The following is a 26,391-nucleotide window of genomic DNA, read 5'->3' on the forward strand; positions in this document are numbered from 1 at the left end:
TGACGTATTCAGGAAGCTGAGGCAAGAGAACCTGTGTGTCCGGGCTTACCGCTCCCCATCCATCCCAGTAGTGCCGAAGTGGGGGAGGGAATGACACTTAAGGAGCTTTATTTAACTGGCCTGTACTTTCACCTCCCTGGTTACAAATCTGAGAAAGAGCCGCTAGGTCATGGCTGCCCATGCCCTAGTTCTCTCCATCAGTGGCATTACCAAAAAGGATGCCCTGGCAGGCTGTCCTCACTGTCAAGGAGGCCTTGTTCTTCCAGGTTCCACTGGCTGTACACACTCACCTGCTTCCCTATGGATATCTTCTGTTCACCTCGTCTACACAGCTGGACCCCCACCCTCCAGCTTCAAGCCTTCAGTAGTCCAGATAGCTATGCCCCATCTTCTTTAAGGACATTGTTACTATGCGTCTAGAGTCCCGTAAATTGTTAAATCTGTAAATTGCTAACAAAAAGCATAGAACACCGAGCTTTATCTTATTTCACTTTTCCTGTTATTTAATCCCTCATTATGTCCCGCTTCCTGAGCATCAGGACCAGAAAAGAGACCTATGCTTGAGCCTTTGTAAAGGCAAAGAGTGCAAGGGTTTCATCTGTCGAGAAATGCCTGGCCACAGCTCTGCGTTCCCAATAAGGGACAATAAACCTTTGCCAGGAGACACACGGGTGTTGTCTTTTAGTGCTTTCACTTTATTTTGTTGAGACAAGATCTTACTCTCCAACCTGGGAACTCACTATGTAGTTCCAGGTTGGTCTAAGTACCACAGCAATATTGCTTCAACCTTCAGCTGGGGTAGCAGACATTAGCCACCACACCCAGCACTACTTTCTTTCTCTGCATTTCTTATCTAGGGAAAAAAAAAACACTTCCTAAAGGTTACAATGGACAAAAACTAAGCATCATGAACCGAACTGGCCCTTGATGGCCCCACCAAGCAAGGAGACAAGTGGACAAACGGTTGTTACTTACCAGGTCTAGAAAGAGATATCATGACTCTCAAGAAAGGGACAAGAATCCAGTTTATTGAGAAATATTTCCTTAAATAATACTGTTTTTACTTCATTCTTTACTGAAATACCTTTCTCCTTGCTAATCTGTTGAAACAGTGCTGGTTATGTTCAACATAATTGGAGATATCTTTGGCATTTTCTTCCCATAGCTTCATAATTTGTAGGACACTTTGTACAAAAAAATGTAGGTTTACAGAAAAATATGAATATAGATTACTTATTAATCCCAAAATGTAGTAAACGGCATAGCAAAAACTTTATCAAATCCATGTCCTACCCAAATGGGACAGATCTATTGTACACAGTCTCTATGCGAAACTGCAGCATTTTTTATAAACTGGACCTCTGACATTAAAAGGAGGTTTACAAAAGGCCCCTCTTGTAGTATCAGTGATGCTAGCCTATCTGGTTATTGTTTCTGAAATTTCCTTGAATATGTATTCACTACACACATTTTATCAGCCATACAAAAGCAGTTAAAGAGAAAGTTGCACATCAGTCATGATAAAAGTAACATCAATAATTTCATATCATCAAGAGTAGAGCAGAATACTAATTTTTCCCTTTTGTACACACAAGTCTAGAACAAGAGCTTCATGCACATCCACACAGAAGCGTCAGTCACAGCACACTGGGCATTCATACCACATCAGTGGCATAGGCATCCCAAATGAAGCAGCATCGCTACCATAAGAGATGGACAGTGTGTTTCTTGAGTCTAGCATGGTCTCTCTCCTCCAGACTCTCCCAGAGAGCCAGCCCTCTTTTTACTTTTTAATTTTGAGGTCTTGAACTCACTCTGTAGCTCTGGTGGGCTTTGAGCTTGTGCTCCTCCTGCCTTAGCCTCGTAGGTAGCTGATATGACAGGCCAGTGCCACCAATTCCAGTCTCTAAGAAATTTTGCAGCCATTCCTGGTACAGTGTCTGGGTGGGCTCTGGGGTGAGCGGCTGTTCCTGGCTTTGCAGAAGCTGCTCCTCTTGTGACTGGAGCTGGCAGTTAGGGAGTAGGAGCGGCCATGCATCATCCTGGTATTCAGGCCATTGGCCATAGAGAATGACTTAAGGTGGCTTCTTAAGGTGACAGGCAGAGGGAGCTTGTCTACCAGGTGCACAGGTGTACAGGACACCACAGCACGGCAGCAGAGGTCTTGCAAACTCAGTACTTGGAAAAAGAAAAGTGAACCGCTTACTTTATGTTTTCCATGACTAGGGATGTTTACAAGGGGAAGCCCCACATCTGATTGCCTCCCTCCAGGAACTGGGAACCCCAACCCAGAGGCTGTGTCATTGGTGAATGTAGCAAACCCTGTTCTGCCTCCACTTCTGCCCGTGTACAGACCACAAAAAAAAAGTCTTACGAGCTTTCTTCCAAAGCCGCAGTAATTACTTCTTTCAAATACTTTTGCTTTAAAAAAGAAATGAACATTTATGTATTTATTGTGTGTGTGTGCTTGTGTGTATGTACATGTTCATGCATGACACAACCTCCAGGAATCAAACTCAGGTTGTTAGATTGGCAGCAAGTACCTTTGCCCACTCAGCTACCTCATAACCCCTAAATGAATTTGATTTTTAAGAATGGCCACAGAAGCCTTTAAACAAGGCCTAGGAGGCAGACCATTGTTCAGTGAACTATAGAACCATCTCACATCTAATGGGGTTACAGGAGACTTGGACTGCCCCTCCTCGCCTACCCTTGCTTGGCCTCCAGAGACGGTCCATCCCATGCCGCAGCAGCACGATCCTAGCCAGCTCCGTGAAGGATTCTGTAATGTTGAAGTTGCACAGAGGGCTAACCTCAAAGAAGGTCACACCCAAGCGCTCAGCGTAGGCCTGGGCCTGCTCAGTGGGCACCTGCCGCTTGAATGCCAGGTGTAGCCGGTTTCCCACCAAGATTTTAGGAACCCCAGGGGCATGCTAGAGCATGAGAAAGGCAAGGAAAAAGGGTTGAGTAGTGTACCCCTACACATTCATGTCCACCCAGAACCTCAGGATGGTACCTTATTTGTAAATACGGTCTTTGTGTATGTAATAAGATGCAATCTCACTGGATTGCGGGGGGGGGGGGGTGCTATTCTAACGACTGGTGTCCTCATAAGGGGAGGAGGGAACGCAAGGGGCACAGGGAAATGCCATGTGACAGTGAAAGCAGAGTGACTGCCAAGGATAGCTGCAGCCACCAGAAGCTGGGGCAGGCAGGAGCTTTTGGAAGAACATGGCCCTGCCAATTTCTGTCCTCCAGAACTTGGAGAAAATGTTGTTTTAAATCAATGTGTGGCCCTTTATTAGGAAAGCCACAAAATCCCACTCAGCAAGCTTGTAGGTCTTAACCAGCAGTTGGACAAGCAGCAGCCCCATCATAACCCACCCACCCATCCCACAAACTGGGAGAGGGCAAGCAGGACATGCACGCCTGAGCAGCACAGCAGAGCCCAGTTTCCTGAGCCTTAAGCTCTTTTGGGCATACTGCTGGGTCCAGCTGTGAGGTGAAGCATTCTCCCAGTCGTTGAACCTCTGGCCAATGTCACATATTATACCTCATCAATCTCCTTAATCCATCGATTGATGCCATCAAAGGACCAGCGGTTGGCAATGTCATAGACCAGGATCACACCCTAGGAAAGAAATCACAAAGCTCAGCACACAGAGGAACACAAGAGGCAAGCTTGATCCAGAGACTTGCAGAGACAAAACTATTTTTTAAAAATCAATACGGTATTTCATTGTATAGATGAGGCTGGTCTGGAACTCACTGAGATCCATCTGCCTCTGTCTCCCAAGTGCTGGGATTCAAGTTATATACCACTATGCCTGATCCCTAACTAATCATCTTACATACTTCAACAAAACCATATAATTTATCTATTCCTTATAGGAGTTATATTATTACTTCCCATGGTGATTCCTGCACTCACTGATAGTTGACTCAGCTAAAGGCTGGAACTCATATCCATAAGCTTGTCTGTGCATAGGATGTGGGGACATTGCCACCTAACACAGAGCAAGTCCCTCCCCAACACATAGCAGATATATGGACATGCTTACACATACATAAGAATATGCACATCATGAATGTACAAACATATTCATGCATGCTCATATATGGCATCTGCAATGCTGGAAAACATAAGCTACCAGATTATAGCACACGACCTGCATCAGTTTATATATTACCTTAATTGCCTTATCTTCCAATTTAGCCATAGGAGATGGCTAAGCAAGAATTTAAAATTATTATTTTTCAAAATCAATTTGATCTCCAGGCTGGGAATGCTGTTTACCTGTGCGCCTCTGGAGTACGAGCGGAATATAGTACAAAATCTTCCTTGCCCTGAGGTGTCCCTGGAAAAGATGTTGGAGACTGTTAAGAAGAGACTGGTGTTTCTTCTTGATAACTACCTTCTCAAACTTTGGAGCCACAGCAAATACCTATTACAGTCTTTGAGTGGTGGCCATCACCTGCAATCCAAGACAAAGCCACAAAACATCCTGAATTTTCTGGAGTAATCTTAGCAGCAACATACCTTGTGTGTGTGTGTGTGTGTGTGTGTGTGTGTGTGTGTGTGTGTGTGTGTGTTCGAGAGGTTGTGTCTGTGTTTGCACAAGCCATGATACATGTATGAAAGTTAGAGGACAATTTATGGGAGCCTACCCTTCCACCATGTAGGTACTGAGGATCAAACTCAGGTTATCAGACTTGGTAGCAAGCACCATTACCCACTAAGCCATCTTGAAGGCCCCTAATTTGTTTTTGGAGGAAGAGTATTACTTTGTAGCCTCAGCCTCCTGAGCACTTGGGATCCAAAGTGCACACCTGACTGTTCTGAGACAGGGTTTCTTTATTAACCCAGCCCTGACTCAAACTTAAGTGATCCTCTTGCTTCCTGCTGCCAATTCTGAGATGATGGGCATGTGCTCCAAGCTGTGTACCTACGTGTCTATGTGAGGTTTTGTGCACTGGGCTAATGCTGTAGAGGCCAGAAGGTGTCAGATTCTCTGGATCTGGAGTCACTTGGTGACCTTGAGCCACAAGTAGTGCTAGAGACCACACCCAGGTCCTCTGGAAGAGCAGCAAGTGCTCTTAATACTGACATTTGTCCAGCTCCTAATAAGTACTTTAAAAGTCAAACTAGAATCAGGCATGGGAGCACATGCCTTTAATCCCTGTACTCAGGAGACAGAGACAGGTAGGTCTCTCTGAGTTCAAGACTAGCTTAGTCTATATAGCAAGTTCCCACCACTCAGGGCTACATAGTGAGAACCTATCTTAACAAAACAAAACGAAAGTCAGACTAGAAATTTGTCAGTTGGTTTTAACATTATTCTCGGACATTTAAATAAACCTAATATAATTTTAAAAGTTATTTTAAGGTTGGGGATATGTAAGGTTGGGCAGTATATTTCCCTCACGCAAGCAAGGCACTATGTTGCATCCCTAGCACAGAACAAACTTTTCAATGATTAGGCAAGATCCTTCCTTGGCATCCAGTTGCTCCATAAGCAGATTCTCCAGGTACTTCCCTAAGTTGATCAGCATAAGGAACTGACAGGACTTCCACTTGGCAGATGATGACACCCACCAGGAGAGTGGTGCTCAGCATGCCAAAAAACTACTGGGGAGAAGGGAAGTTGTTCCCAGGGTGGGTTCCTGCCCCGTGGGCTCCCTGTGTTAGCTCTGCAGAGAGGGTGCCCTGGCTCTTCGTTCTGTTTTACAGCGATGTGGACACACATCTGCACACACTGTCAACAGGCGTGCCCATGGCACAGGTGTATTTTTGCTGTGCATCATCTGTAGCTGGTGACTATCCCAACACCCGAGAAGAGGGCTGGCGCTCAGGAAGGGCATGAGCTGAAGGCACTGGCTTTGTCAAAGACATGGGAAGGATGAGCTCACTGTTCTGAGGAGTACAGTAAAGCACCCACACGGAAGTCACTAGAAAGGCTGTGACAAGAAGACAGTAAGGTTGAGCTGTACCTGCTGGCCTTTGTGTGATAGGCCCATGGTGAGAGCCCTATAACATAACCACAGCCCCCTCTTCAGACATGGGAGGAAAATATGCTGGAGGCTGGCAGGAGGCCTGCTCTTGGACGTGAGGGAACTGGAGTAGATGTGTGACTGTGAGAGGGCTCAGTGTGAACACAGCAACTAACACCACCAGAGAGAGGCCCTGGGTTGTACAGGAACTGAGGTTGGTTTTTATTTTGTTTTTGTTCAAGATTTTATTTATTTTTATTTTATGTGTCTGGGTGCTTTGCCTGCAATTATGCCTGTGTGCCACATGTGTGCAATGCCCATGGAAGCCAGAAGAAGGTGTTAGATCCTCTGGAACTTGAGTTATGGATGGTTGTGAGCCACCATGTGGGTTCTGGAAATGAAACCCAGGTCTTCTGTAAGAGTAGCCAGTGCTCTTAACCATCGGGCCATCTCTCCAACAACTGGGCTTGGTTTTGAGCATGGTGAGAGCCCCTGAGGCCTCTGGAGGAGTGCAGTAAAATGGGCTTGGCTTCCTGAAAAAGGGAGCAGGAGCTGGAGACTCAGGAGAGACCAGTAACACTGTGAAGTTAGGTCATGCACACTTCTATAGACTCAGCTTCTTTCGGCAGAGCCAGTGGGGCTAGGGTGCTAGAGGTGCAGCCTTAGATGTTATCTCCCCACAGGCCAAGGGGGCTCATGAGGGAGAATGAGCCCCAAATTCCCAGGCTTGGGGCCTGGAGAATGAGGAGGACCAGGGCTGTTTCGCTGAACTCAAGACTGCTGTGGTACCTGTAGGGGAAGACAGAGTAGAGGGAGCAGTAGCCCAGGCGGCCATCAAGGCCTCTGCCCTTGGGACCAGGACACCCTGAGCTCTGTTCTGTACACACAGACGTAGGGGTGGGAGAACTGGGCTTCCTGGTCACTCTACATCCATCTCTGTCAGCACCAGGTGAAGGGAAACAGGAAGCAGGTGACAGGGAGGTGTCTTCCACCAAGGGCTCTTTCTTGGACACAGTTTAGCCTTAGGTGCACATCCCCTTAAAATGAGGTAATGGGCTTCATGGACTCAAGACAGCTGGGTCAACACCTTTTGAGGAAAGCCACCAGGTCAAGCTAGGACGAAAGGGCATGGTTCCAGGGCCAGAACATCCTGACTAGCATAGCCCCCAACTCACCAAAGCTGAAGCTTCACTCTTCGGCCATCTAGCAGGATGGTGGTTGTCTTGTGATCAATTCCTGCAAAAGGGATAGGACGTACTAGGTTTGGGGCTGGGTGTATTTCCTCAGCCATCACCCATAACAAAACTATGAAGTATGTGAAACTCTTGCATTGAGAGAGAAAAGGGTTTCTTGTGATATAGCTTCAAGTTCACAGGCAATTGTGAGCTCTGAAGATCCCCTTGACCCCAGACTGACCTCCCAGTGGACAGCCACTCAGAAGCAAGCACTCTGGCGTCCATGTTGGCTGCCATCAGCTCAATGCCTGGGTGTTTCCCAATTGGATGTGTTGGGCCCTGGTCACCTCCCACTGCTGCCTTGAGGCTGGGCACTGAGCTGGGGGGCCAGGTGATCCCATGATGCAGACTTGGACTTTTCACTCTCCAGAACTACGCTAAGTCTTCACAGGGCTATGTATGGCCTGGTGGTGGCTGATGGATTCGCTGTAGCACCATAGCCAGCTGTGTTCTGTATCACTTATCTGTCTTTCTTACCTCTGCCCTTTGCTCTAGCTACACATGGAAGCGAATCCCAGCTGTTTCCAAGGGAACATAGTTAAAATAGTAGGCCTGTGTGTGAGAGAGAGTGTGTGTGTGAGAGAGAGTGAGAAAAAGAGAGAGTATGTGTGTGTGTGTGTGTTTGCCAGCATGTGCATGCAAGCACATGAGCTGGAATTAAAGACAACTGAGAGCTGATATGTGAGTGCTAGGAACTAAAACTAGGTCGTTTGTAAGAGCAACAAGATGCTCTTAACCACTGAACCATTTCTTCAGCCCTCACTTTATTTTTAAAAAATATATTTAATTTGGCCAGGCATGGTGCTACATTTCTTTAATCCCAGCACTCAAGAGGCAGAGGCAGATGGATCCCTGTGAGTTCCAGGCCAGACCAGCCTGGTCTACATACTGAGTTCTAGGCAAGCAGGAAGACCCTGTCTCAAAACATTATTTATCTATAATTATTATTGTTGTTGTTGTTTTGTGTGTGTATGTGTATGTGTGTGTGTGTGTGTGTGTGTGTGTGTGTGAGAGAGAGAGAGAGAGAGAGAGAGAGAGAGAGAGAGAGATGACAGACAGAGAGACAGACACATGTATGTGTTGTGGACAATTTCCGGGAGTTGATTCTCTGCTTCTACCTGTATGAGTCCCAAGGATTAAATTAAGTTGTCCTCCACAACCCCTGTTGCCATTGTTACAGCCATGCCTCTGAGTCTAATGTGGGTGCTATGGGTCAGGGGTAGGATATGAACTCAGGCCATCATGCTGTCATGGCAAGCACTTTACTAGAACCATTTCACCAGCCCCTGGGGTGTTGTGTTTTAATTGTTATGACACTCATGGGCACATGGACAAGAATACATGCCACAGCACTTGTGCACCTGTGTGAAGTTTAGAAGAAACCTCTCCTTCCACCTTATGGATCCCAGGATTCGAATTCAGGTTTGCTGTTGTTGTTTTGGTTTGGTTTTTCAAGACAAGAGTTTCTCTGTGTAGCCGTGGCTGTCCTGGAACGTGCTCTGTAGACCAGGCTAGCCGCAAACTCAAAGTGATTCATCCACCTCTGCCTCTCAAGTGCTGGGATTAACGGCATCAGGATACCACTATCCAGCTGAATTCATGTTCTATATCTAGTATGTGTTTTGCTGGGGATGGAACTCAGGGCCTCACAAATGCTAGGTAAATGTCCTACTGGCTGCACCCTAGATTCCCCTCAGATTTTTGTTTTGGTTTTTCAGACAAGTCTCATGTAGTCTAGGCGGCCCTCAAACTATGTTGCTAAAGAAGATCTTCCTCTTGCTTCACACTCCCCATGTATTGGGATGACAGGACTGTACTATCATGCCCAGCCTCCAAAAACTATTTTTAAAAACAAAAAATATCCTCCTTCAGCCCACCAACAACCATTTTTCTGCTTAAGAAAAGGGTTTATTTATTTATTTTGTAAACAGCATCCTGTCTGTATATGTGCCTGTGGTTTAGAAGAGGGTGAGAGCTCTTACTACAGATAGATGGCTGTGAGACACCATGTATTGCCGGGAATTGAACGTAGGACCTCTGGAAGAGTGGCTAGTGCTCTTAACTGCTAAGCCATCTCTCTGGCCACCCATTGTGGATGGCTCAGGGATTAAGAGCACTGGCTGCTCTGCTAGAGAACCCAGGTTCAATTCCTAGCACCCAGTTGGCAGCTTACAACCATCTGTAACACCAGGTCCAGGGAACCCAATGGTCTCTTCAGGCCTCCATGGACACTGTATACATGTGGTATACGGATATACATTTAGGAAAAACACTAATACACATAAAAATAAATACTTAAAAAGTAACCATCTGGGGCTGGAGAGATGGCTCAGTAGTTAAAGCACTGGCTGTTGTTTCAGGGTATTCAGGTTCAGTGTCAGCACAACCATCTGTCGCTGTAGTTCCTGGGATCCTATGTCCTCTACTGCCCTTTGCAGGCACAAGGCACATGTATGATGCACACACAGTCAAAACACTCACATACAGTCAAAAGAAAATTTTTAAAGGAGAAACTGTCTCCTGAGCCTGGTGTGGTAATTCAGACCAATAATCCCAACACTGGGGTGGAAGGAGCAGGAGGATCGGGAATCCAAGATTATCCTTGCCTGTGTAGTAAATTTGATGCTAGCTTGGGCTACCTGATACTCTTTTGAAAGAAAGAGAATGAAGAATGAAGGGAGTGAAAGTGTTTGTGTGACTTCAGGTCACACACATGTGCCGTGGCCTGTGTGAAGGGCAGGAAAAAAAGAACTTGCAGTTCATACTTTGTTTCCACAATGTGAGTCCTGAAAATGAACTGGGGTCATAAAGCTTGGTGGCAATTGTCTTTACCCACTGAGCCATCTCAGTGACCTACCTAGAGCCTCCACACCTTACAGGCTTTGTAAAACAAACAAACAAACAAAAAACTAGATTTGGCTTTTGTTTTCATCAAAGTCATGGGTCACTGGTTTCAAATCTTGAAACCCAGTAGAAACATAGCAGAACTCTCTACTCTATTCCCTATTTAATTTCTTTGCTCCCCCCCCCCCCGTAGCCATTATTTCGTCAATTTTTTTTTTTTTTTGGTGTTTTGAGATAAGGCATCATGTAGTCCAAGCTAGCCTTGAACTTAATATGTACCTTAGCTGGCCTTGAACTCCTAAGTGTTTAGATTATAGATGTGTCCTACCACATCCATAAAATTGTTGTGGTTTTTGTTCATTTGTTTTTGAGATGGAATCTGGGTGTGTAGCCCAGCCTGGCCTCAAATTTATGGCAACTCCTGCCTCTGCTTCCTGCAGTTATAAGCATGGGCTGCCATGTCTAACCTTGATTAATCTTTATTTTGCTATATTTCTCCAAACTTTTAGTAACTTATGTTCTTGATTTCTGAGTTTGCAGTTTGCAAATTAACTGACTTTCCACCATGAAAAGCAAAAATGTAATTATCTCCATGCCTCTAGCTGTAATTCTGTCTCTTTCCATGCATTTGTACATGGACAAGCACACCCCCCCCCCAGAATAGTCATGTTGCCATTTTAACTAGGCCAGTGTTCAGTTTTCTGTTGTTATGACCACATAAACAAAACAGTCTACGCTATACTGTGCTATTTTTCATGTATAAACTTTGACTTTGGTTTTTATTTGTGTGTGTGTGTGTGTGTGTGTGTGTGTGTATTAGTGTCTGGTTGCCCACAGAGGCCAGAAAAGGGGTACCCTAGTTGAGAGTACCCTAGTGTGGGTGTAGGAACTGAACATAGGTCCTTCAGAAGTCTTCCGGAAGAGCAGCAAGTGTCCTTAACTGTGTCATCTCTCTAGCCCTAAACTTTTGTTAAACACTGCCTCTGGACCAGGAAGATGATGGCTCATTGAGCAAGGGCTTATTATACAGGCCCTGAGTTTGATCCCTGAACCCCATGTTCAAGGTATAGAACAAATCCTGAAAGTTGTCCTTTGATCTCAAAGTTGTCACCATGGCATGCATAGGCCTACACACACACACACACACACACACACACACACACACACACACACACACACACTCAACTCCCTGTTTATCCAAGTCTGCTGTCAGAATCTTCCTGTTCTTTTGGCCCAGGAACATGCCTGGGGTTCTTCCAGTCTTTGTTTTGTTTTTTTGTTTTTCAATACAGGGTTTCTCTATGTAACAGTCCTGGCTGTCCTGGAACTCATTCTGCAGACCAGGCTGGCCTCAAACTCACAGAGATTCACCTGCCTCTGCCTCCCGAGTGCTGGGGCTAAAGTTATGTGCTACCACTGACAGGAATTCCTCCAGCCTTTATGATTTCTTCAGTTCTTTCTTGGGGAGGACACATGGAAGGTAGATATGCAGATGTTAGGTGTGTCCTTAATTTGTCATTACTCATCTTTGAATTCTGTAGGGAACTAAACTAGATAGGTACTTTTCTTTCAAAAATATGTTTCTGATGATGACAGATGTCAAACTGGTCCTCCATCCTTCAAACACAATCCGATTTCCTCTCAGCCAGTGTTCAGGGATGTTTTCTCCTCTACTACTTTGGCAACTTCTTGCTTGTGCTTAGATGGAAGTGTGTCATACTGACTGTTCTCTGGACTCTTAATCTCTGGCCACAAACCTTTCCATTTTGAGAAGCATTCTGGTTTTTTTTTTAATTTGTTGTGTGTGTCTTGCCTGCAGGTTGATCTGTGTGCCACATGCATGCAGTACCCAATAGTGGCCAGAAGAGGGCCTCTGGGACTGAAGTTCTAGATTGTGAGTGTTGGGGATTTAACCCATGTCCTCTGGGAAAGCATCTAGTTCTCTTCACTGCCTTAGGAACCTTCTGGTTCTGAGTCATTGTTTTTTGAGAGAGGATCTATCTTCTCTCTGGCTAGACTCAAAGTCAAAACATAGTCAAGGGTGATCTTGAACTCCCCATGCTCCTGCCTCTACCTCCCAAGTGTTGGTTTGGGTTTGTGTCGTGCTTGAATTGAGAGCGTTCTTGAATTATGTATCTGTTTTCTCCTTCTGGGACATTGTCAATGAGATGCTAAACACTGTGAACTTGTACCATGATTTTCTTTTCTTTTTTTCATTTCTTTTTTTTCTCTCTTGCTCTCGGTGTTTTTCAAATTCTGTTTTACCTGCTGTCCCTTCTTTGAGATAGATATTCATTTCTGTAGCTACTACATTTTCAGTTTCCAAGATCTGTCTTGATTGTTATTGAATGGGTCCTTTCTGAGGTCCTGTTCTGGCATGGGCCAGCTGTCCTGCAAACAATGTTGGACACAGCAGAAACCCCAGCAACCTAAGAGTACTGGAGAATGGCGTAACAGAGGGACAGACTGCTCACGAGCTCTGTGTGGCACCAGCACTGACAACATTCACACATTTTAGAGGTCCTGGGCTTCTTCCCAAGGTGAGAAACAGCAAGCCTGAGAAGCAGCCTAACATAGAGGCTTGAACACGGAGGTCATCTGTGGAAAATCCAGACAGCACTGGGATCCACCCACTTTTGAAAGAAGGCCCTGCTCTGCTTATACTACTTTTCATTAATGTTCAGGGTTTATGCCTGGAGTCAGGGAAGGCAAGAGCAAAGTGTGGGGGGAGAAGGAAGGGAGAGTGGGAGGGAGGGGATGGGGGAACCCTAACCTGGGAAAGTCACAGAAGATCCACTACATAAAGTCCACTGATCTCCATGTACCCCATAGGGGTAAACAAGCAAGAATTTAAAGGAAAACCTATCCAGGGGCAGGAAGATGGCTCAGCAGTTCAGAGTGCCTGCTGTAACTCTTGCTCCAGGATATCCAACACCGTCATCTGTTTCTCTCTGTGTGTGTCTTTCTCTCTCTGTCTCTCTCTAGTTATGTCTGGCCTAGAACTTGCAGAGCAGGCTGGCCTTGAACTCACAGATCTACTTGTGTCTGACTCCCGAGGGCTGTGATTAAAGTAGTATATCACACACCATTGGGTCCAGGCTGGTGGGAAAACTGCTCATAACACACACCTGGCCTCTGACATCCCGTTCTGGTCTAGGTGGGCACCTATACTCATGTACATATCCATACACATACACATAAATAAAAATTAAAAAGAAAACCTAGCACAACAATTTAATTAGACTCAGCCTTCCCTTATTAGAATGGCTTGGCTGTTCTCAAATGACCAGTTCTCAAAGGGTGGGAACCAGCAGGCTTGGCCTCAGAACACTGAGGACTGCGTGACTTTCCCAGATCTGTGCTCTGTCCCAGTGGGGATTTCACTTCCCTTAAGGCAGCGAGTGATTCGACCTTTTTCACAGTTCACTTTGTCTCCAATCTAGGTGCTATCTGTTTGCCCAGCACCTCTCTGGATCACTTGTAAGTGAGGATTTAGGACAGGGTTAGGTAGGGTGCTTTCTCAGACTGCCGGAGTTATTCTTAACAAAAGTGCCATAAATAATGTTGAATCTAAGCCAGGCGGTGGTGGCACATGCCTTTAGCCCCAGTACTCAGGAGGCAGAGGCAGGTGGATCTCTGTGAGTTAGAGACCACCCTGGTCTACAAGAGCTAGTTCCAGGACAGCCTCCAAAGCCACAGAGAAATCCTGTCTCAAAAAAACCGAAAAAAAATTATATTAATTCTAAACAACTGAAATCCATTTCCCACAAGCACCAGCAGATTCCGATCTGGGAATTGTGGCTTCCTGTTTCCCAATGGTGCTGTCTGTCAGCACAGGAGGCCGGGGGAGCTTTCTGGGCTCTGTTGTAACTCATCGATGAGGATCTAGTCACCTAACCTCCCTACATCAACATATAAATTTGGGTGAAGGGACACATTCAGTGTGTCACATGTGGAGTGAGGAGACAGAGCTGTCACTCCACTTCTACAGGCAGTAGTTACTAGGTTGGGCTCTTTTGTGAGAATCTCTGTAATCAATGCAAGAATTAGGTCTGCTAACTAAGGCTGGGGCCAATGCAGGGTTCACTTCACTCCAGGTATTAATTCAAAGACAGTCAGATGTTAATTTTCCTTTTTCAAAAACAGAAAAAATAGGTTCCACACAGGTGAGAAAGCATGCCAAAAGGCATAGGTAGGTGTTAAAATTGTCAATACAAACATTAGAAAGGCAACTTTTTTGTTGTGAGCCCTTCCTAATAGCTTTGCCTTTTATAGCACTTCCTAGTCAGAAAAAAAGTTAACCAACATTGGTTTTTAAAATTAGGACGCTTTCAGAGCATTGTAGTGACAAGCCCACAGAGATGATGAGTGAGAACCCATCAGAGCACAGGGGGTAATGGACACCACTGGAGCAGCCTGGAAGAGACATGGCTGCACATGGGATGGCATGTTGAAGCCTTAAGGCTAGGTACCCTTATTAGGTGGGCCCCGAGGTGCTGAAAAGACCTGGCTATACCAACCACAGGCAAGGACATTTGAGTTGTGGCAGGTGTATTCTTACTTCCAGCCAGGAAAACAGAGTCAGGGGAAATTGGAGAAGCTGCTGGTATCAGGTTGTGTGTACATCTGTGCCTTGATCATCATGGTACTACAGCAGGACCTGCAGCCCTCACAAAAGAGCCTACACCAGTAACTACTGCCAACTCCCAACTAACCAGAAGGCAAAAGGCCTTTAACCAAGGCCATGGAGGGAGCTGTGGCACCAAATGGGGGCTGTTCAAGTGCTGCTGTCTATGGTCAACTTAGTCTACTCTGGTCCTTTCCATTGCTGTATCATACTGTAGACCTGTGGCCTTCTGGGGCCTATGATACCTGTCTTGGGAACATTCCAGCAGCATTCCAAAGTCCTCATCCACATACAAGGGAGAGGCAGAGGAAACCCAGGCTTCAAGTCACCACCTTCTACTGCCCAGTAATCCATTACCTGAGTTCATCACACATGCATTCTGGATTCCTAGGGTCAGAGGTCTAGCCCCTAAGGGAAATGGAATCCCTTTGCTTAACCTCGAGCACCTCCACAGAGTCTGGATGGCAAGGTCCTGTGAGAAGCTACCAGTCCTCTGTTAAATATCTCTCTCATATATCTATCATCTATCCATCTGACCTTCCATCCATCCATCTAATCATCTATCATCTAATATGACCATATAGCACACAGACACAGAAGTTTAAGTTCACACAAGAATCTTTCATAAACTTAGTTTCTTGCTTTATTCTCTCCAAAAATTTTCTTGATATCAGCTCCTCATTTGTTGTCTTATCATATTTCTTTTTTGTTACATTCTGACCCATGATATTCTAATAGTCTGATACTGATGCTGTCAGTTTTAGCAGAAAAAATAGAATTAAAATTTATTGAACATAGCTAATTCACTCTGCCTATGAGGCGTGATGGGCCAGTGAGATGGCTCTGTGGATAAAGGTGCTTGTCACTTGTATTTGATCCCTGGGGCACAGTTGGCCGAAGGAGAGAAAACTCCTGTGAGTTTTCCTCTGGCCTCCACATATATGACATGGCACACAATAACATGTGTGTGTGCACATACACACTAAATACTGAAAAAGAATATGATTAAAGTACAAGCATGGTCACTGAATGAGTCAGAATAACAGGGTTATTAATGGAAAGATAATTTTAACCTTAAAAAAGTCACACACACACAAAAAGAAAAAAAAATCAAACATGAAGCTATTCTCCAACACTTAGATGAATGTGATTTAGTAATCTATTTTGACTCCTCCACCAGCTGCTGCTTTCTATTCTTGGAGTGAGCTGACAGGAATGTGCCCCTTCATACAGGAAAATTACTTATGGCACAAATATTGATTACACATAATTTATAACACGTTTACTTTTGAGCACCTGACTTTTGAGTAATGTATCAGGTTGAATGAGAATAAAAGATATCAGACTAGTTGCTGGGGACCAAGGGGGCGTGGGAGTGAGGAGAGTGTCCTGTAAGTAGACAGTGGTGATGTTGGCACAACGCGGAGTCTAAAATGGCTCTCTCTGATCTTAAATGTGTGATTTTACCATATAACAAAGAGCTTGGCCTTTTACCTCCTCCCCAGGACACACTAATTAGTTCACTAATATGGACAGGTGTGATAAGGAAAGCCCAGTTGTATTTTTAGCAGCATCCTGTTCTAAATATGCACAGAGAACACAACTGTGGTTATTGAATGTCTTACAAGGGATCCTGTGCCCTTCTTGGGGTCCATTTTTGCATAGCAGACTCTGTGTAGAACACACCATATGGGGGAAGAGCCTCATTGGAAGCTAGCTCAGAGGATGTGAGGGAGGCTGTGATGACTGTGACCACACTCCACCCAAGGACAGCAGTCACGTCTGTTCTAGGAGACAGGTGAGGAAGGCCTGGACAGGGAGCCACCTTTTCCACCTAGAAGATGCCAGGATCTGACTTTAGAAAATCATGATGTCAAGACACTGAACTTCAAAAATATCCTGGGATAGACAGGGCAGGTGACAGGAAGTATGAGGACCTGTTGCAGATAACTAGAAAATATGAAGGAACTGGGCTCCCATAGGGCACATAGGACCATTGTCCTAATGTGTGTGAGCTATGGACCCTAATGGGCTAAGAGCTGTGTGATCCAGAGAACAAACGAGCATAAGAAGCCTAGCAAGAAACATCCTCTTGGGAGAAGAGTTTCTACAGGACATAGAACCACCTCTTTCCCTGGTTCTCCCTCTGGCCCCTTAGGGTACACTGGCTCAGTGCATGTCCTGAGTCTGGATGCTGAGATGGACAGTCTGTGGCCACAATTTCCTGGAACTAAGAAAAGGCATGGGCTGAATTATCCTTCTCAGAGCCTGGCACAGCTCAAGATGATAAATTTTGTACCACTGCCAAGCACCTAAGAAAATAAACTTAAAGGAGAAAGGATTTGTTTTGTTTCACAGTTTCAGAATTTTTGATCCACAGTTAGCTGACTCTTTTGCTTTGGCCCTGAAGTGAGACAATACATTGAGGTGGTAGGAGAGTGTGGTACAACAGGGCTGCTTACCTCATGGCTCCCAAGAAGCAGAGAGAGGAATGGGCTGAGAACAATTAGTCCCCAAGGGCATGTCCCCAAGTACCTACTCTCTTCAACTAGGTCCCATAGTCTCTATCACCTCCTAATAATGCCCTCAAAATTATGAACCTACCAGTGGATTAGTCAATCCAGTTACCTTACAAAAGTCCACCAGCTGTCAAACAAGCCTTTATCCCATTACCTTTATGGGACATACAACCAAACCTTAACAAGGGTCTGAGCCAAGCCTTGTCCAACATCTCAGCCTGGGAGGAACCAGTTTGTAGAGGTAGGGTGACTGCTCATCAGGGCCTCAGTGGCCTCAGACTCTGTGCCTGGTTCTCTCACAGGGTCCACCATAACCAGGGAATTGCCCTCTAGACAGAACAAAATGATCCTTTATGACCACTTCCCCACTGGGCTCCGAGCTCGCATATCCAGTAGCGCCCAGTAGCGCCTTCATTTCCTCTGACTGCCATCTCCTCAGGGAGGGTCTCTGAGGGCTTAGACACATGAGAGACCAGAATTAGGCTCTGCACAAGTGTCTGTCCAGTAAGTAGAGCTGACCAGAAACTGGAGCCTGGGAAAATCCCAGCAGCTACTTCAAGAGCTAAATATGTAATGAGTATGGCTACTAACACCAGTAACCACAGCAATTGGAAGGCTTAAGCAGGAGGATCTTGAATTTGAGGTTAGCCTTGTCTATATAGTGAGACCCTGTCTCAAAAACCATAACAAATCAACACAAAAAAACCCAAGAGCTGTGGATTTAGTTCAGTGATAGGAAGCTTTCCTAATGTGGACAAAAACCTTGGTTCAGTCTCCAGGACGTACGTACACACATACATACATACATACATACACACACACACACAGACACACACACACACTCATACATACATGGAAAAGCTACTTTGAAACAAAGTAATATTTGGAAAACAATAAAATCACCCACAATCTTACTTTTCACAGACCAACCCCTGTGACATATTTCCTTGCATTTTCACTCCATAACCTCTCAGTATGGTCTTCCTGTCACATAGTAATAGCATAGTAGATGTAACTTTTAACATTATTTGAATGAAATGGATATAACTGTAGTTCTAAAATATACTTTCTTTGTTGTTGTTGGTTTTTGAAACAAAGTTTCTCTGTGTAGCTCTGGCTGTCCTGGAACTCATTTTGAAAACCAGGCTGGCCTTGAACTTACAGATCTGCCTACCTCTGCCTCCTAAGGGCTGGGACTAAAGGCGTGCAGTATCGCCACTTGGCTTAAAACAATTTCTTATAGTTTGGGTAATATTCAACAAAAAATTTCTAATCTAATTAACAATATGTGTTTATATGTATATATTCAATTGTGTGTCCACATATATTTTGTTTTATTTTTATTTCCTTTTTTTAAAGGTTTACTTATTTTATGTGAATACTTTGTCTGCATATATGCTTGCCCAGCAGTAAAGGGCATCAGATTCTGTCACAGATGGTTGTAAGTCACCTTGTGGTTGTTGGTAATTGAACTCAAGACCTCTAGAAGACCAGAACATCTAGTGCTCTTAATTGCTGAGCCACCTTTCCAGCTCCCCTCTATATAATTTGAATTTCCTCTCATGTAGTTAAGGATAGTAAATGGGTAATAATGTAAATTATTATAAATAAAATGGTACTAGAGATAGTAGGTAAAAATTACTTCCCTCTGGGGTTGGAGAAATAATTCAGTGCTTAGGAGCACTGGCTGTATTTGCAGGGGACCTGGGTCCAGTTCCCAACACATACATGGTAGTTAACAAACAACTGTAAATCTGGTTCCAAAGGCCCGATGCCCTCTTGTAATCTGCATGGGTACTGGATGAACATAGTGTACAGACACATGTGCAGGCAAAACACCCATTCACATAAAATAAAAGTAAATCTTATCTTCACATTTATCTTTCTTTTCCTTTGTAATTTATAAAATGTTACTGGAGATGCTAGATAAAGGAAACTAAAACAGATGACCAGGACAAAGCCCCAGTGAGTGCCACCTGCAAGTTTGTTGGGCTGGGGTGGCCCAGCCACTATGGGGTCACGAAAGCCCAGTAGGAATACTCCAGTGGTGAGGACCCTAAACATGAGGCTTACTTTGGGGAAAGTCCTGGGGGAAGGAGACCAACAGAGACCAACATGGGCAAGGGGTCCCAGCTACAAGAAGAGGAGGTCCTTTGGGGGGATCCTTCATGGGAAGAACACCAGTTGAGGATGTAGCTCATCAGAGTACATACATGTCCTAGCATGCACGAAGTTCTGGGTTTGATGCTCATTCCTGTATAAACCCGACATGGTGGTCTATGTCTATGACCCCAGCATTCCCCGGTGGAGACAGAAGGATTAGGAGTTCAGCATTGTCAGGTGTGTTAGCAGATCTAAGAGTTTGAAGTCAGCCTGGTCTATATAGATTTCCAAGCCAGCTAAGGCTACAGAATGAGCCTTTTATAAAAAAATAAAAATAAAAATAAAAAAAATTCCAAGGTCATCCTTGGCTATATAGCAAGCTCTTGGCTTGCCTTGCAAAATTATCTTTAAAATGGAGGGTATTGCTATCTGTGTTGGACTGAATAGTGTCCCTCTAAATTTTAAATCTTCCTGGAATCCTAGACTGTACCTTATTTGGAAATAGAAAATAGGGTCTTTTCAGATGTAGCCAAGATGAAGCCATAATGAATTAATGTGGGCCCTAAGTCCAGTGCCTGATATGCTTACAGAGGTATGTAGAGATGTATGACAGCACAGCCAGCCTGCCTTATGCCAAAGAACCAAGGATTAATGATACCAAGAAGTGGGGTGGTAAGGAAGGGCCCTCCCCTCAATCTGTCAGAGGGAGCGAGGGTAGCTGACACCCTGATTCTAAGCTCTGCCTTTAGCTCTGTAAAGAATCACCACTGCTATTGTAAGGTCTCATTTATGTCAAGTGTCACAGCAGCTCCAGAAGCCTCCCCCAACCAGCAGCACTTGAAACACCCCTCTCCCACCTCACCCTTCCAACAGCCTCAGGCTTCAGGCAAGAGCTCACAGGCCAAGCTCGTTGGAACCCCCTTTGCAAGTTCCTCCCACACCCACCGGCCACTTGACCCCCGAATTTGATGGCACCATGCTGAACTGCCTCTACCCAGACCCCCACAGACAGTCAGTGACTGGAAGAAACCAAGTTCCTCTATGGATAGATATTATTAATCTAAGAGAGAACTGTGTATTCTTCACAGTAGTCAATGCATGTTTTCCTATTAAGATAATAACCTTTCATATTAATACTTAATAATATACATGTCAAGACCAATTACTGTTTATTATGGATATTTACAAACCTGTTTTACTTTTATTTTTAATTAAACCAATCAAACCATTCCTGCCACAAGCCATGATATTAATAACATACTGTCAATTCAAATGCCATGTATGGAGGAGGGTAATTAACCATTAACTGCAGGAGGTTGGGATACACAACTTACACAATATAGCAACAGTTTGAGGCCCATTTTACCTCAGGCCCAAAACTTAAGGAGCATTTGCGAGGGCCTATGTAATTCTTCACCATCAACAGTATGGGAGTCTTGCTAAGACATGATCATCAGCATCTAGTATCAGGTGGACCCTGCTGAGACCACAGCACGCTGGACTTTGGCATGGCTGTCAGGCTCTGACACTAACACATAAAGGGAGCATCTCCCTACCTGGGCCCCTGATGGTACAAATATATTGCTGCTACTCTATCAGCTGAGACTAGGGAACAAAAATCATATGGCAGTTTCCACATTAGTGAAGGACCCAAGACTCAACTGTGTACCTGGTGGAATTCTATACAACTGTGTACCTAAATTCTATACAATATGTTAAGAGTTTAAAAATCAGTGGGTGGAGAGATGTCTTTGTGGTTAAGAGTACTGGCTGCTCTTGTAGAGAACCTGGGTTCAATTCCCAACACCCTTATGGCAACTCAACCAGATTCAAGGGAAGTAACGCCCCCTTGTGGCCTCAGCAAGCACTGTATGCATGTGGTATTCAGATACATTGATGTCAAACCCTTACCCACTGAGCCATTTAGCCAGCCCCAACATCCAAAGTCTTATTTCACGCATGTAAAGTGTCTAAGATGCCACAAGATTAGCACTTGTTTTAGGCATGTTTAAACAGTAGCTCTTTGTGTAGGTTGTTCCAGCATATAGGAGGAAAAGCCAGATTCACGGAAGGCTGTTCATTTAGAAGAAAGCAACACTAATGATACATGCAACTTCCTGGATTGGTGTATTCTCACAGAAAGTCCTATCTTAAGTTCAGTTACTCTACCAGGACAGTGAATTATGTTTCATTTTGTAAGGTATACAGTAATGGTTTCCTGTTTTGGTATCAATTTCTCAATAAATTTTTTAATTGTAAGGTTTTTGAAAAAGGAATTTAAGATCTATGCCAGCCAGAGTGGCTCATGCCTTTAATCCTAAAACTCAGGAGACAGAAGCAGGCAGATCTCTCTGAGTTCAAGGCCAGCCTGGTCTTCATAGTAAGTTCCAGCCAGAGATACACAGTAAAACTCTGTCTCAAAACTAAAACAACAGCAACAACTAACTCCCCCAACCCTGCCAAGAGTTTAGTATCATGGAATGTTAACTCCAATTAAGAAAAAACAGAGCATATAGCCAAATTCATTAAAAAAGGAAAACAATGCTGTGGGCAAGTGAGGTGAGTGGTTCAGTGGATAAAGGTGCAGGTCATCAAGCCCGATGACATGAATTCCATCCCTGGAATGCACATGATAGGAAGGAGAGAACCGATTCCCATAAATTGTCTGTTGTCCTTAACACATATGCCATGATATACATTTAAATACATGGCATACATGACAAATAAAATGTTAAAAGAAGAAAAATCATGGTATGGAAAAATAAAACTGAAAGCATCAAAATTACCCAAAGACCATACACATAGTTCCACACTTAGGAACCTCTGTACCTGCCAACAAAACTTAAAAAAGGGGGAGTGCTCGGTGGCTTGATGAGATGGTTCAGGATTGTTCTTGCAGAGGCCTCAGGTTCTGTTCCCAGGACCCACATGGTTTCTAACAACCCATTGTATGTCTAGTTCCAGGGAAGCCAGTGCACTCTTGCTATCTCTGTGGGCATTGCATGAATGTGGTACACAGACATGCGTGCAGGCAAAACACTCATGTACATTTTTTTTTTAAAAAAAAGAGAAACTCTGTCCACTTCATAGGGGTCAGCGGTATACCAGGGTATACCAGGTACTAGACATTGCTGCTTACGAACCAAGGAGAAATGCTTCAGTATAACAGCCCCCACAGTCTACCATCATGGACAACGACGGATAATGCCACAGTGTGGGTCAGATGGAGATAGATGAGATGATCTAATGCCAAAGGGCTTCCTGGATATTCTGTGCTGATGCTTTGCCCACACCACTTGTGGCTGGAAAGCCACCTTCAGGTAATAAATGGCTGGTGGTGAAGGCCAAAGCTTATCACAAATTCTAAAAGTTCAAGACCAGGCTGGCCTTGAACTCACAGAGATCTGCCAGAGAGAGACAGAGAGGAAGAGAGAGAGAGGAGACAGAGTCTCATGCATTTCAGGCTAGCCTTGAACTTCATACAGCTAATAACCTTGAACTTCTGTACCACCTGAGTGATAGGATGATAGGTGTATAAACCTAGAACTTCATGCATGTTAGGCAAGCACTCTATCTAAGTACCTGGTCCACATACCAAGTCCCATATAAACACTTTTGAGAATTATTTTGAGGCTGGAGTCATGGTTCAGTGGGTAAAGGCATCTGCTGCAAAACTTGAGGTGCATCCCAGGATTCACATAGTGGAAGGAGAGGACTGACTCCTGTAAGTTGACCTCTACATGTGAGCTATAGTTCTCTCTCTCTCTCTCTCTCTCTCTCTCTCTCTCTCTCTCTCTCTCTCTCTCTCTCTCTAAAATGTGAACATCTTAAAATATAGTTTTATTTATGACTCTGTAGGACCTCCATCTCATAGGTTTTTAAGTGTGGGACACTGAAGAATTTTCAGCCTTTTATTTGTACACAACCATTCTCTAGCAGCAAATTAAGCTAGATGCATCTGAGAATAAAGTTCAAAATATAGTTTTAAAAAATCTTATACTGCAAAGCTCACCCATGATGGCCTATAAATACATGCTGATATAGCCCATTGCTCTAGATGCCCAGAATTGCACTCCTCATGCTTAGATAGAATAATGGCAAGTTCAAGACTCATTGGGACTACAGAGTGAATTCAAGGCTAGGGTCGACAACCTAATAAGAACCCATCTCAAAAATTGAAAGTAACAAAAGGAGGCATGGCACTGTAGCACATATTTTTAATACTTTTAATGTGTTAAGACTCAAGGCAGAGGCAATCAGTTCTCTGTGAGTTCCCGGACAGCCAGAGCTACATGGTAAAACCCAGTATGAAAAAACAAAACAAAACAAATAACCCCCCCCAAAAAAAAAGCAAATGAAAAAAGGAGGGCTATGTTTGAGCATTGCCTTGTACCTAGGAGGCCATAGGTTCAATACCAGTACCACATATAAGGATGTAAATGCAGGCTTATTGTGTTCAAGCACACAGAAGTATTTCTGAATGTTAAGAAATTGACTGTATGCTCATATGTGGTACCATGGTATGTAAAGAAGCAGGAAATCAGACCCTCTTTAGGGAGCTTCCCCAGAGAGCGTGGGTCCAGGTTGGAACTCTCACACTGGGAAGCAGTGACTTTATACATCATGTTTTAAGTCTTAAGGTGGTTGCCATGGGAAACCTGCAGGGTAGCTATGCAAATGAGCAAATGTACGGTTGCCTGCAGAACAGAAAGAGGAGGAAACTGCAGCGCTGGGAGGAACATTTGTCACCAGAAAAAGAAAGGAGAAAAGATTACAACTGGGTCACCGAATAAAGAAGCTTTAGTGCTCCTTGTGTGGAAGGAGCATCAAGAGACTTTCCTGAACATTATTTCTTACAGATAGACTTCTGAGGGTGGTGGGGAACAGCCCCCTGGGCCAGCCTACCTGTCCACATCCTAGCTCTTCCACACAATATACAATTCACCCTCTCGGGGCCTGATAATATAACTTGTCGCACCAAGTGATTCTTGCACACTCTCAATACATGGGAATTATTATTACCTCTTCATGAAAATGAAATAAAAAATAGATTTATCTGGAAGGGCTGGAGACATAGCTCAATGGTTAACAGCACTGGCTGCTTTTCCAGAAGATTGGGTTCAATCCCCAGCACCTACATGGCAGCTAACAACTGCCTGTAATCCAGCTCCAAGTGATTTGACACCCTGGAGCAGACAAACACCAATGCGCATAAAATAAAAATAAACAAATCATTAAAAAAGAAGCTGGAGACAGCCAACAAGGGAGTAGTCAGAGAACATGGCATGCCTGTTCTGTTGGAAGCATTTGGGAAGCAACAGATGTAGTATTTGGGGTCTGTTTAATCCACTTCCCTTCCTTACCACTAATGAAATTCACAAAATGCAGAAACATCCTCAATCAGGGAAAGGAAGGTCAAGAGCTGGTGTGGGATGTATCAGAAAACTGGTGGGGGGACGTGCATGGGGAGAAAGATAGCATAGCTACCGACCCTCTCTTTTCCATGCCTGCTTGGAAAAAAAATAAACAGAACATTCCAGAAAGGATAAACTGGGGACCTGCTTGCTGGACAGGAGTGAGAACCTTAGGAGACTACCAGTTCAGGAGAAGAATCACCATAGTTACCAAAGTCACCACAGGAATGGAAGACAGCTCCACCAAGAAACATGCACCACAGCAAGGGTCCTCAAAGGCTGCAGGACACAGAACCCAAGACCCCTTGCCTTCCACCTTCAGGACAAAGGATAGTAAAATGACCAAGAGGACACATAGGAAGTGTTAACTGCACATGGTTAGGCTAAAGAGAACATGCCTCTCACAGGAGCCCCTCAGCAAGACAGGAAGGGTTTGCATGAATGATGCATCCTCAGAAGGAGACAAACCAACTGCCATGGCTTGGATGCATGTCCCCAGCAGCCTGAATGTTTAAGGTTTGCTCTTAGGGTGACACTTTTGGGAAGGGTGGAACCTTTGAGTGGGCTGGTGTGAAGTCTTGGTTTGTAGTGGAACCTCATCCGCCTCTTTGCTTTCTGTTTGAAGAGATAAGGGGCTTTCTTCCTTCACATGCTCTCACCCCAATAAACTACCAGGACCAGCTGATCATGGATTAAATCTCCCAAACTGTGAGCTAAACAAACCCTTTTTCCTTATAAAATGAATACCTCAGATATTTGTTACAGAAATGGGAAGCTGGCTAACATACAGACCAACTGCTCAGACCCAGAGAATATCCCAAGCACTGTGATCAAAAATGTAGCAGAGAGAAAGGAAGGTATTTCTCCAAATGGATAGTTAACTGTCAAAAATTTTAAAAATGTGTGCTGATTCCTTTGTTGCTTTTGGATTTGTTTGTCAGCCGAACACAAGCTAGAACCATCTATCTGAGAAGAGGGAACCTCAACAGAAAATATTAACCTCCATTATACTGGTCCATACGCAAGCATGTGGGGCATTGTCTAGATTGATGATTGATGTGGAAGGGCCCGCCCACTTCGGGTAGTGTCATCCCTTCCCAGGTGGCTCTCTGTATGTGTAGAAAGCAAATTGAGCAAGCCAGTCAGTAGCATTCATCCATGGCAGCTGCCTGAGTTCCTGCTTTGAGTTCCTGCCCTGACTGCCCTTCATGATGGACTCTAACAGCTGTAGGATGAACTAAACCTTTTCCAAACTGCTTTTGGTCATGATGTTTATCACAGAAATAGAAAAAACAAAACAAACAAAAAAACAAGACAATCCCTCATGCCATATTCCAGCTGGAAAGCAGCCATCAGCATCAAAGGTAGACAGATCAACAGGGAACATTTTCACTACTTAGCAGCAGACACCACACAAAACTCAGCTCCAACCATGAAACAATGGTAATTTTGGTTATGTTAATGTGAGAGTCTTCTGTTTCTTCAAAATCACAACTAAAGAATTGACAAAATGCTGCACAGTGCAAGTACCTGACACAAGATTCAGACAATAGTTTTTTTAAACACTCTTCCAATCACTAAAAATAATCAAACTACATGAAATAAAAATAAAAATGTGTTTAATCTCATTATCCATTGGAGAAAATAAAAATCCTAAA

General features: G+C 44.3%; 1 protein-coding gene across 1 annotated transcript in view; it reads right to left on the reverse strand.

Moving 5' to 3' along the window:
* Positions 1 to 1,007: 1,007 nt before the first annotated feature.
* Positions 1,008 to 26,391, reverse strand: part of Rab40b (RAB40B, member RAS oncogene family) — a 30,241-nt gene continuing 4,857 nt past the window's right edge. The window contains exons 2-6 of the mRNA XM_051182646.1: positions 7,167 to 7,227; positions 4,298 to 4,358; positions 3,554 to 3,631; positions 2,711 to 2,933; positions 1,008 to 2,178 (exon numbers count right to left, since the gene is read on the reverse strand). Coding sequence (XP_051038603.1) covers positions 1,907 to 2,178; positions 2,711 to 2,933; positions 3,554 to 3,631; positions 4,298 to 4,358; positions 7,167 to 7,227 — 695 coding nt within the window. The 3' untranslated portion in view covers positions 1,008 to 1,906. The remainder of the gene's footprint in view (positions 2,179 to 2,710; positions 2,934 to 3,553; positions 3,632 to 4,297; positions 4,359 to 7,166; positions 7,228 to 26,391) is intronic.

This window comes from Phodopus roborovskii, unplaced genomic scaffold, assembly GCF_943737965.1.
Source record: "Phodopus roborovskii unplaced genomic scaffold, PHOROB, whole genome shotgun sequence".
In the NCBI taxonomy this organism is placed as follows: Eukaryota; Metazoa; Chordata; class Mammalia; order Rodentia; family Cricetidae; genus Phodopus; species Phodopus roborovskii.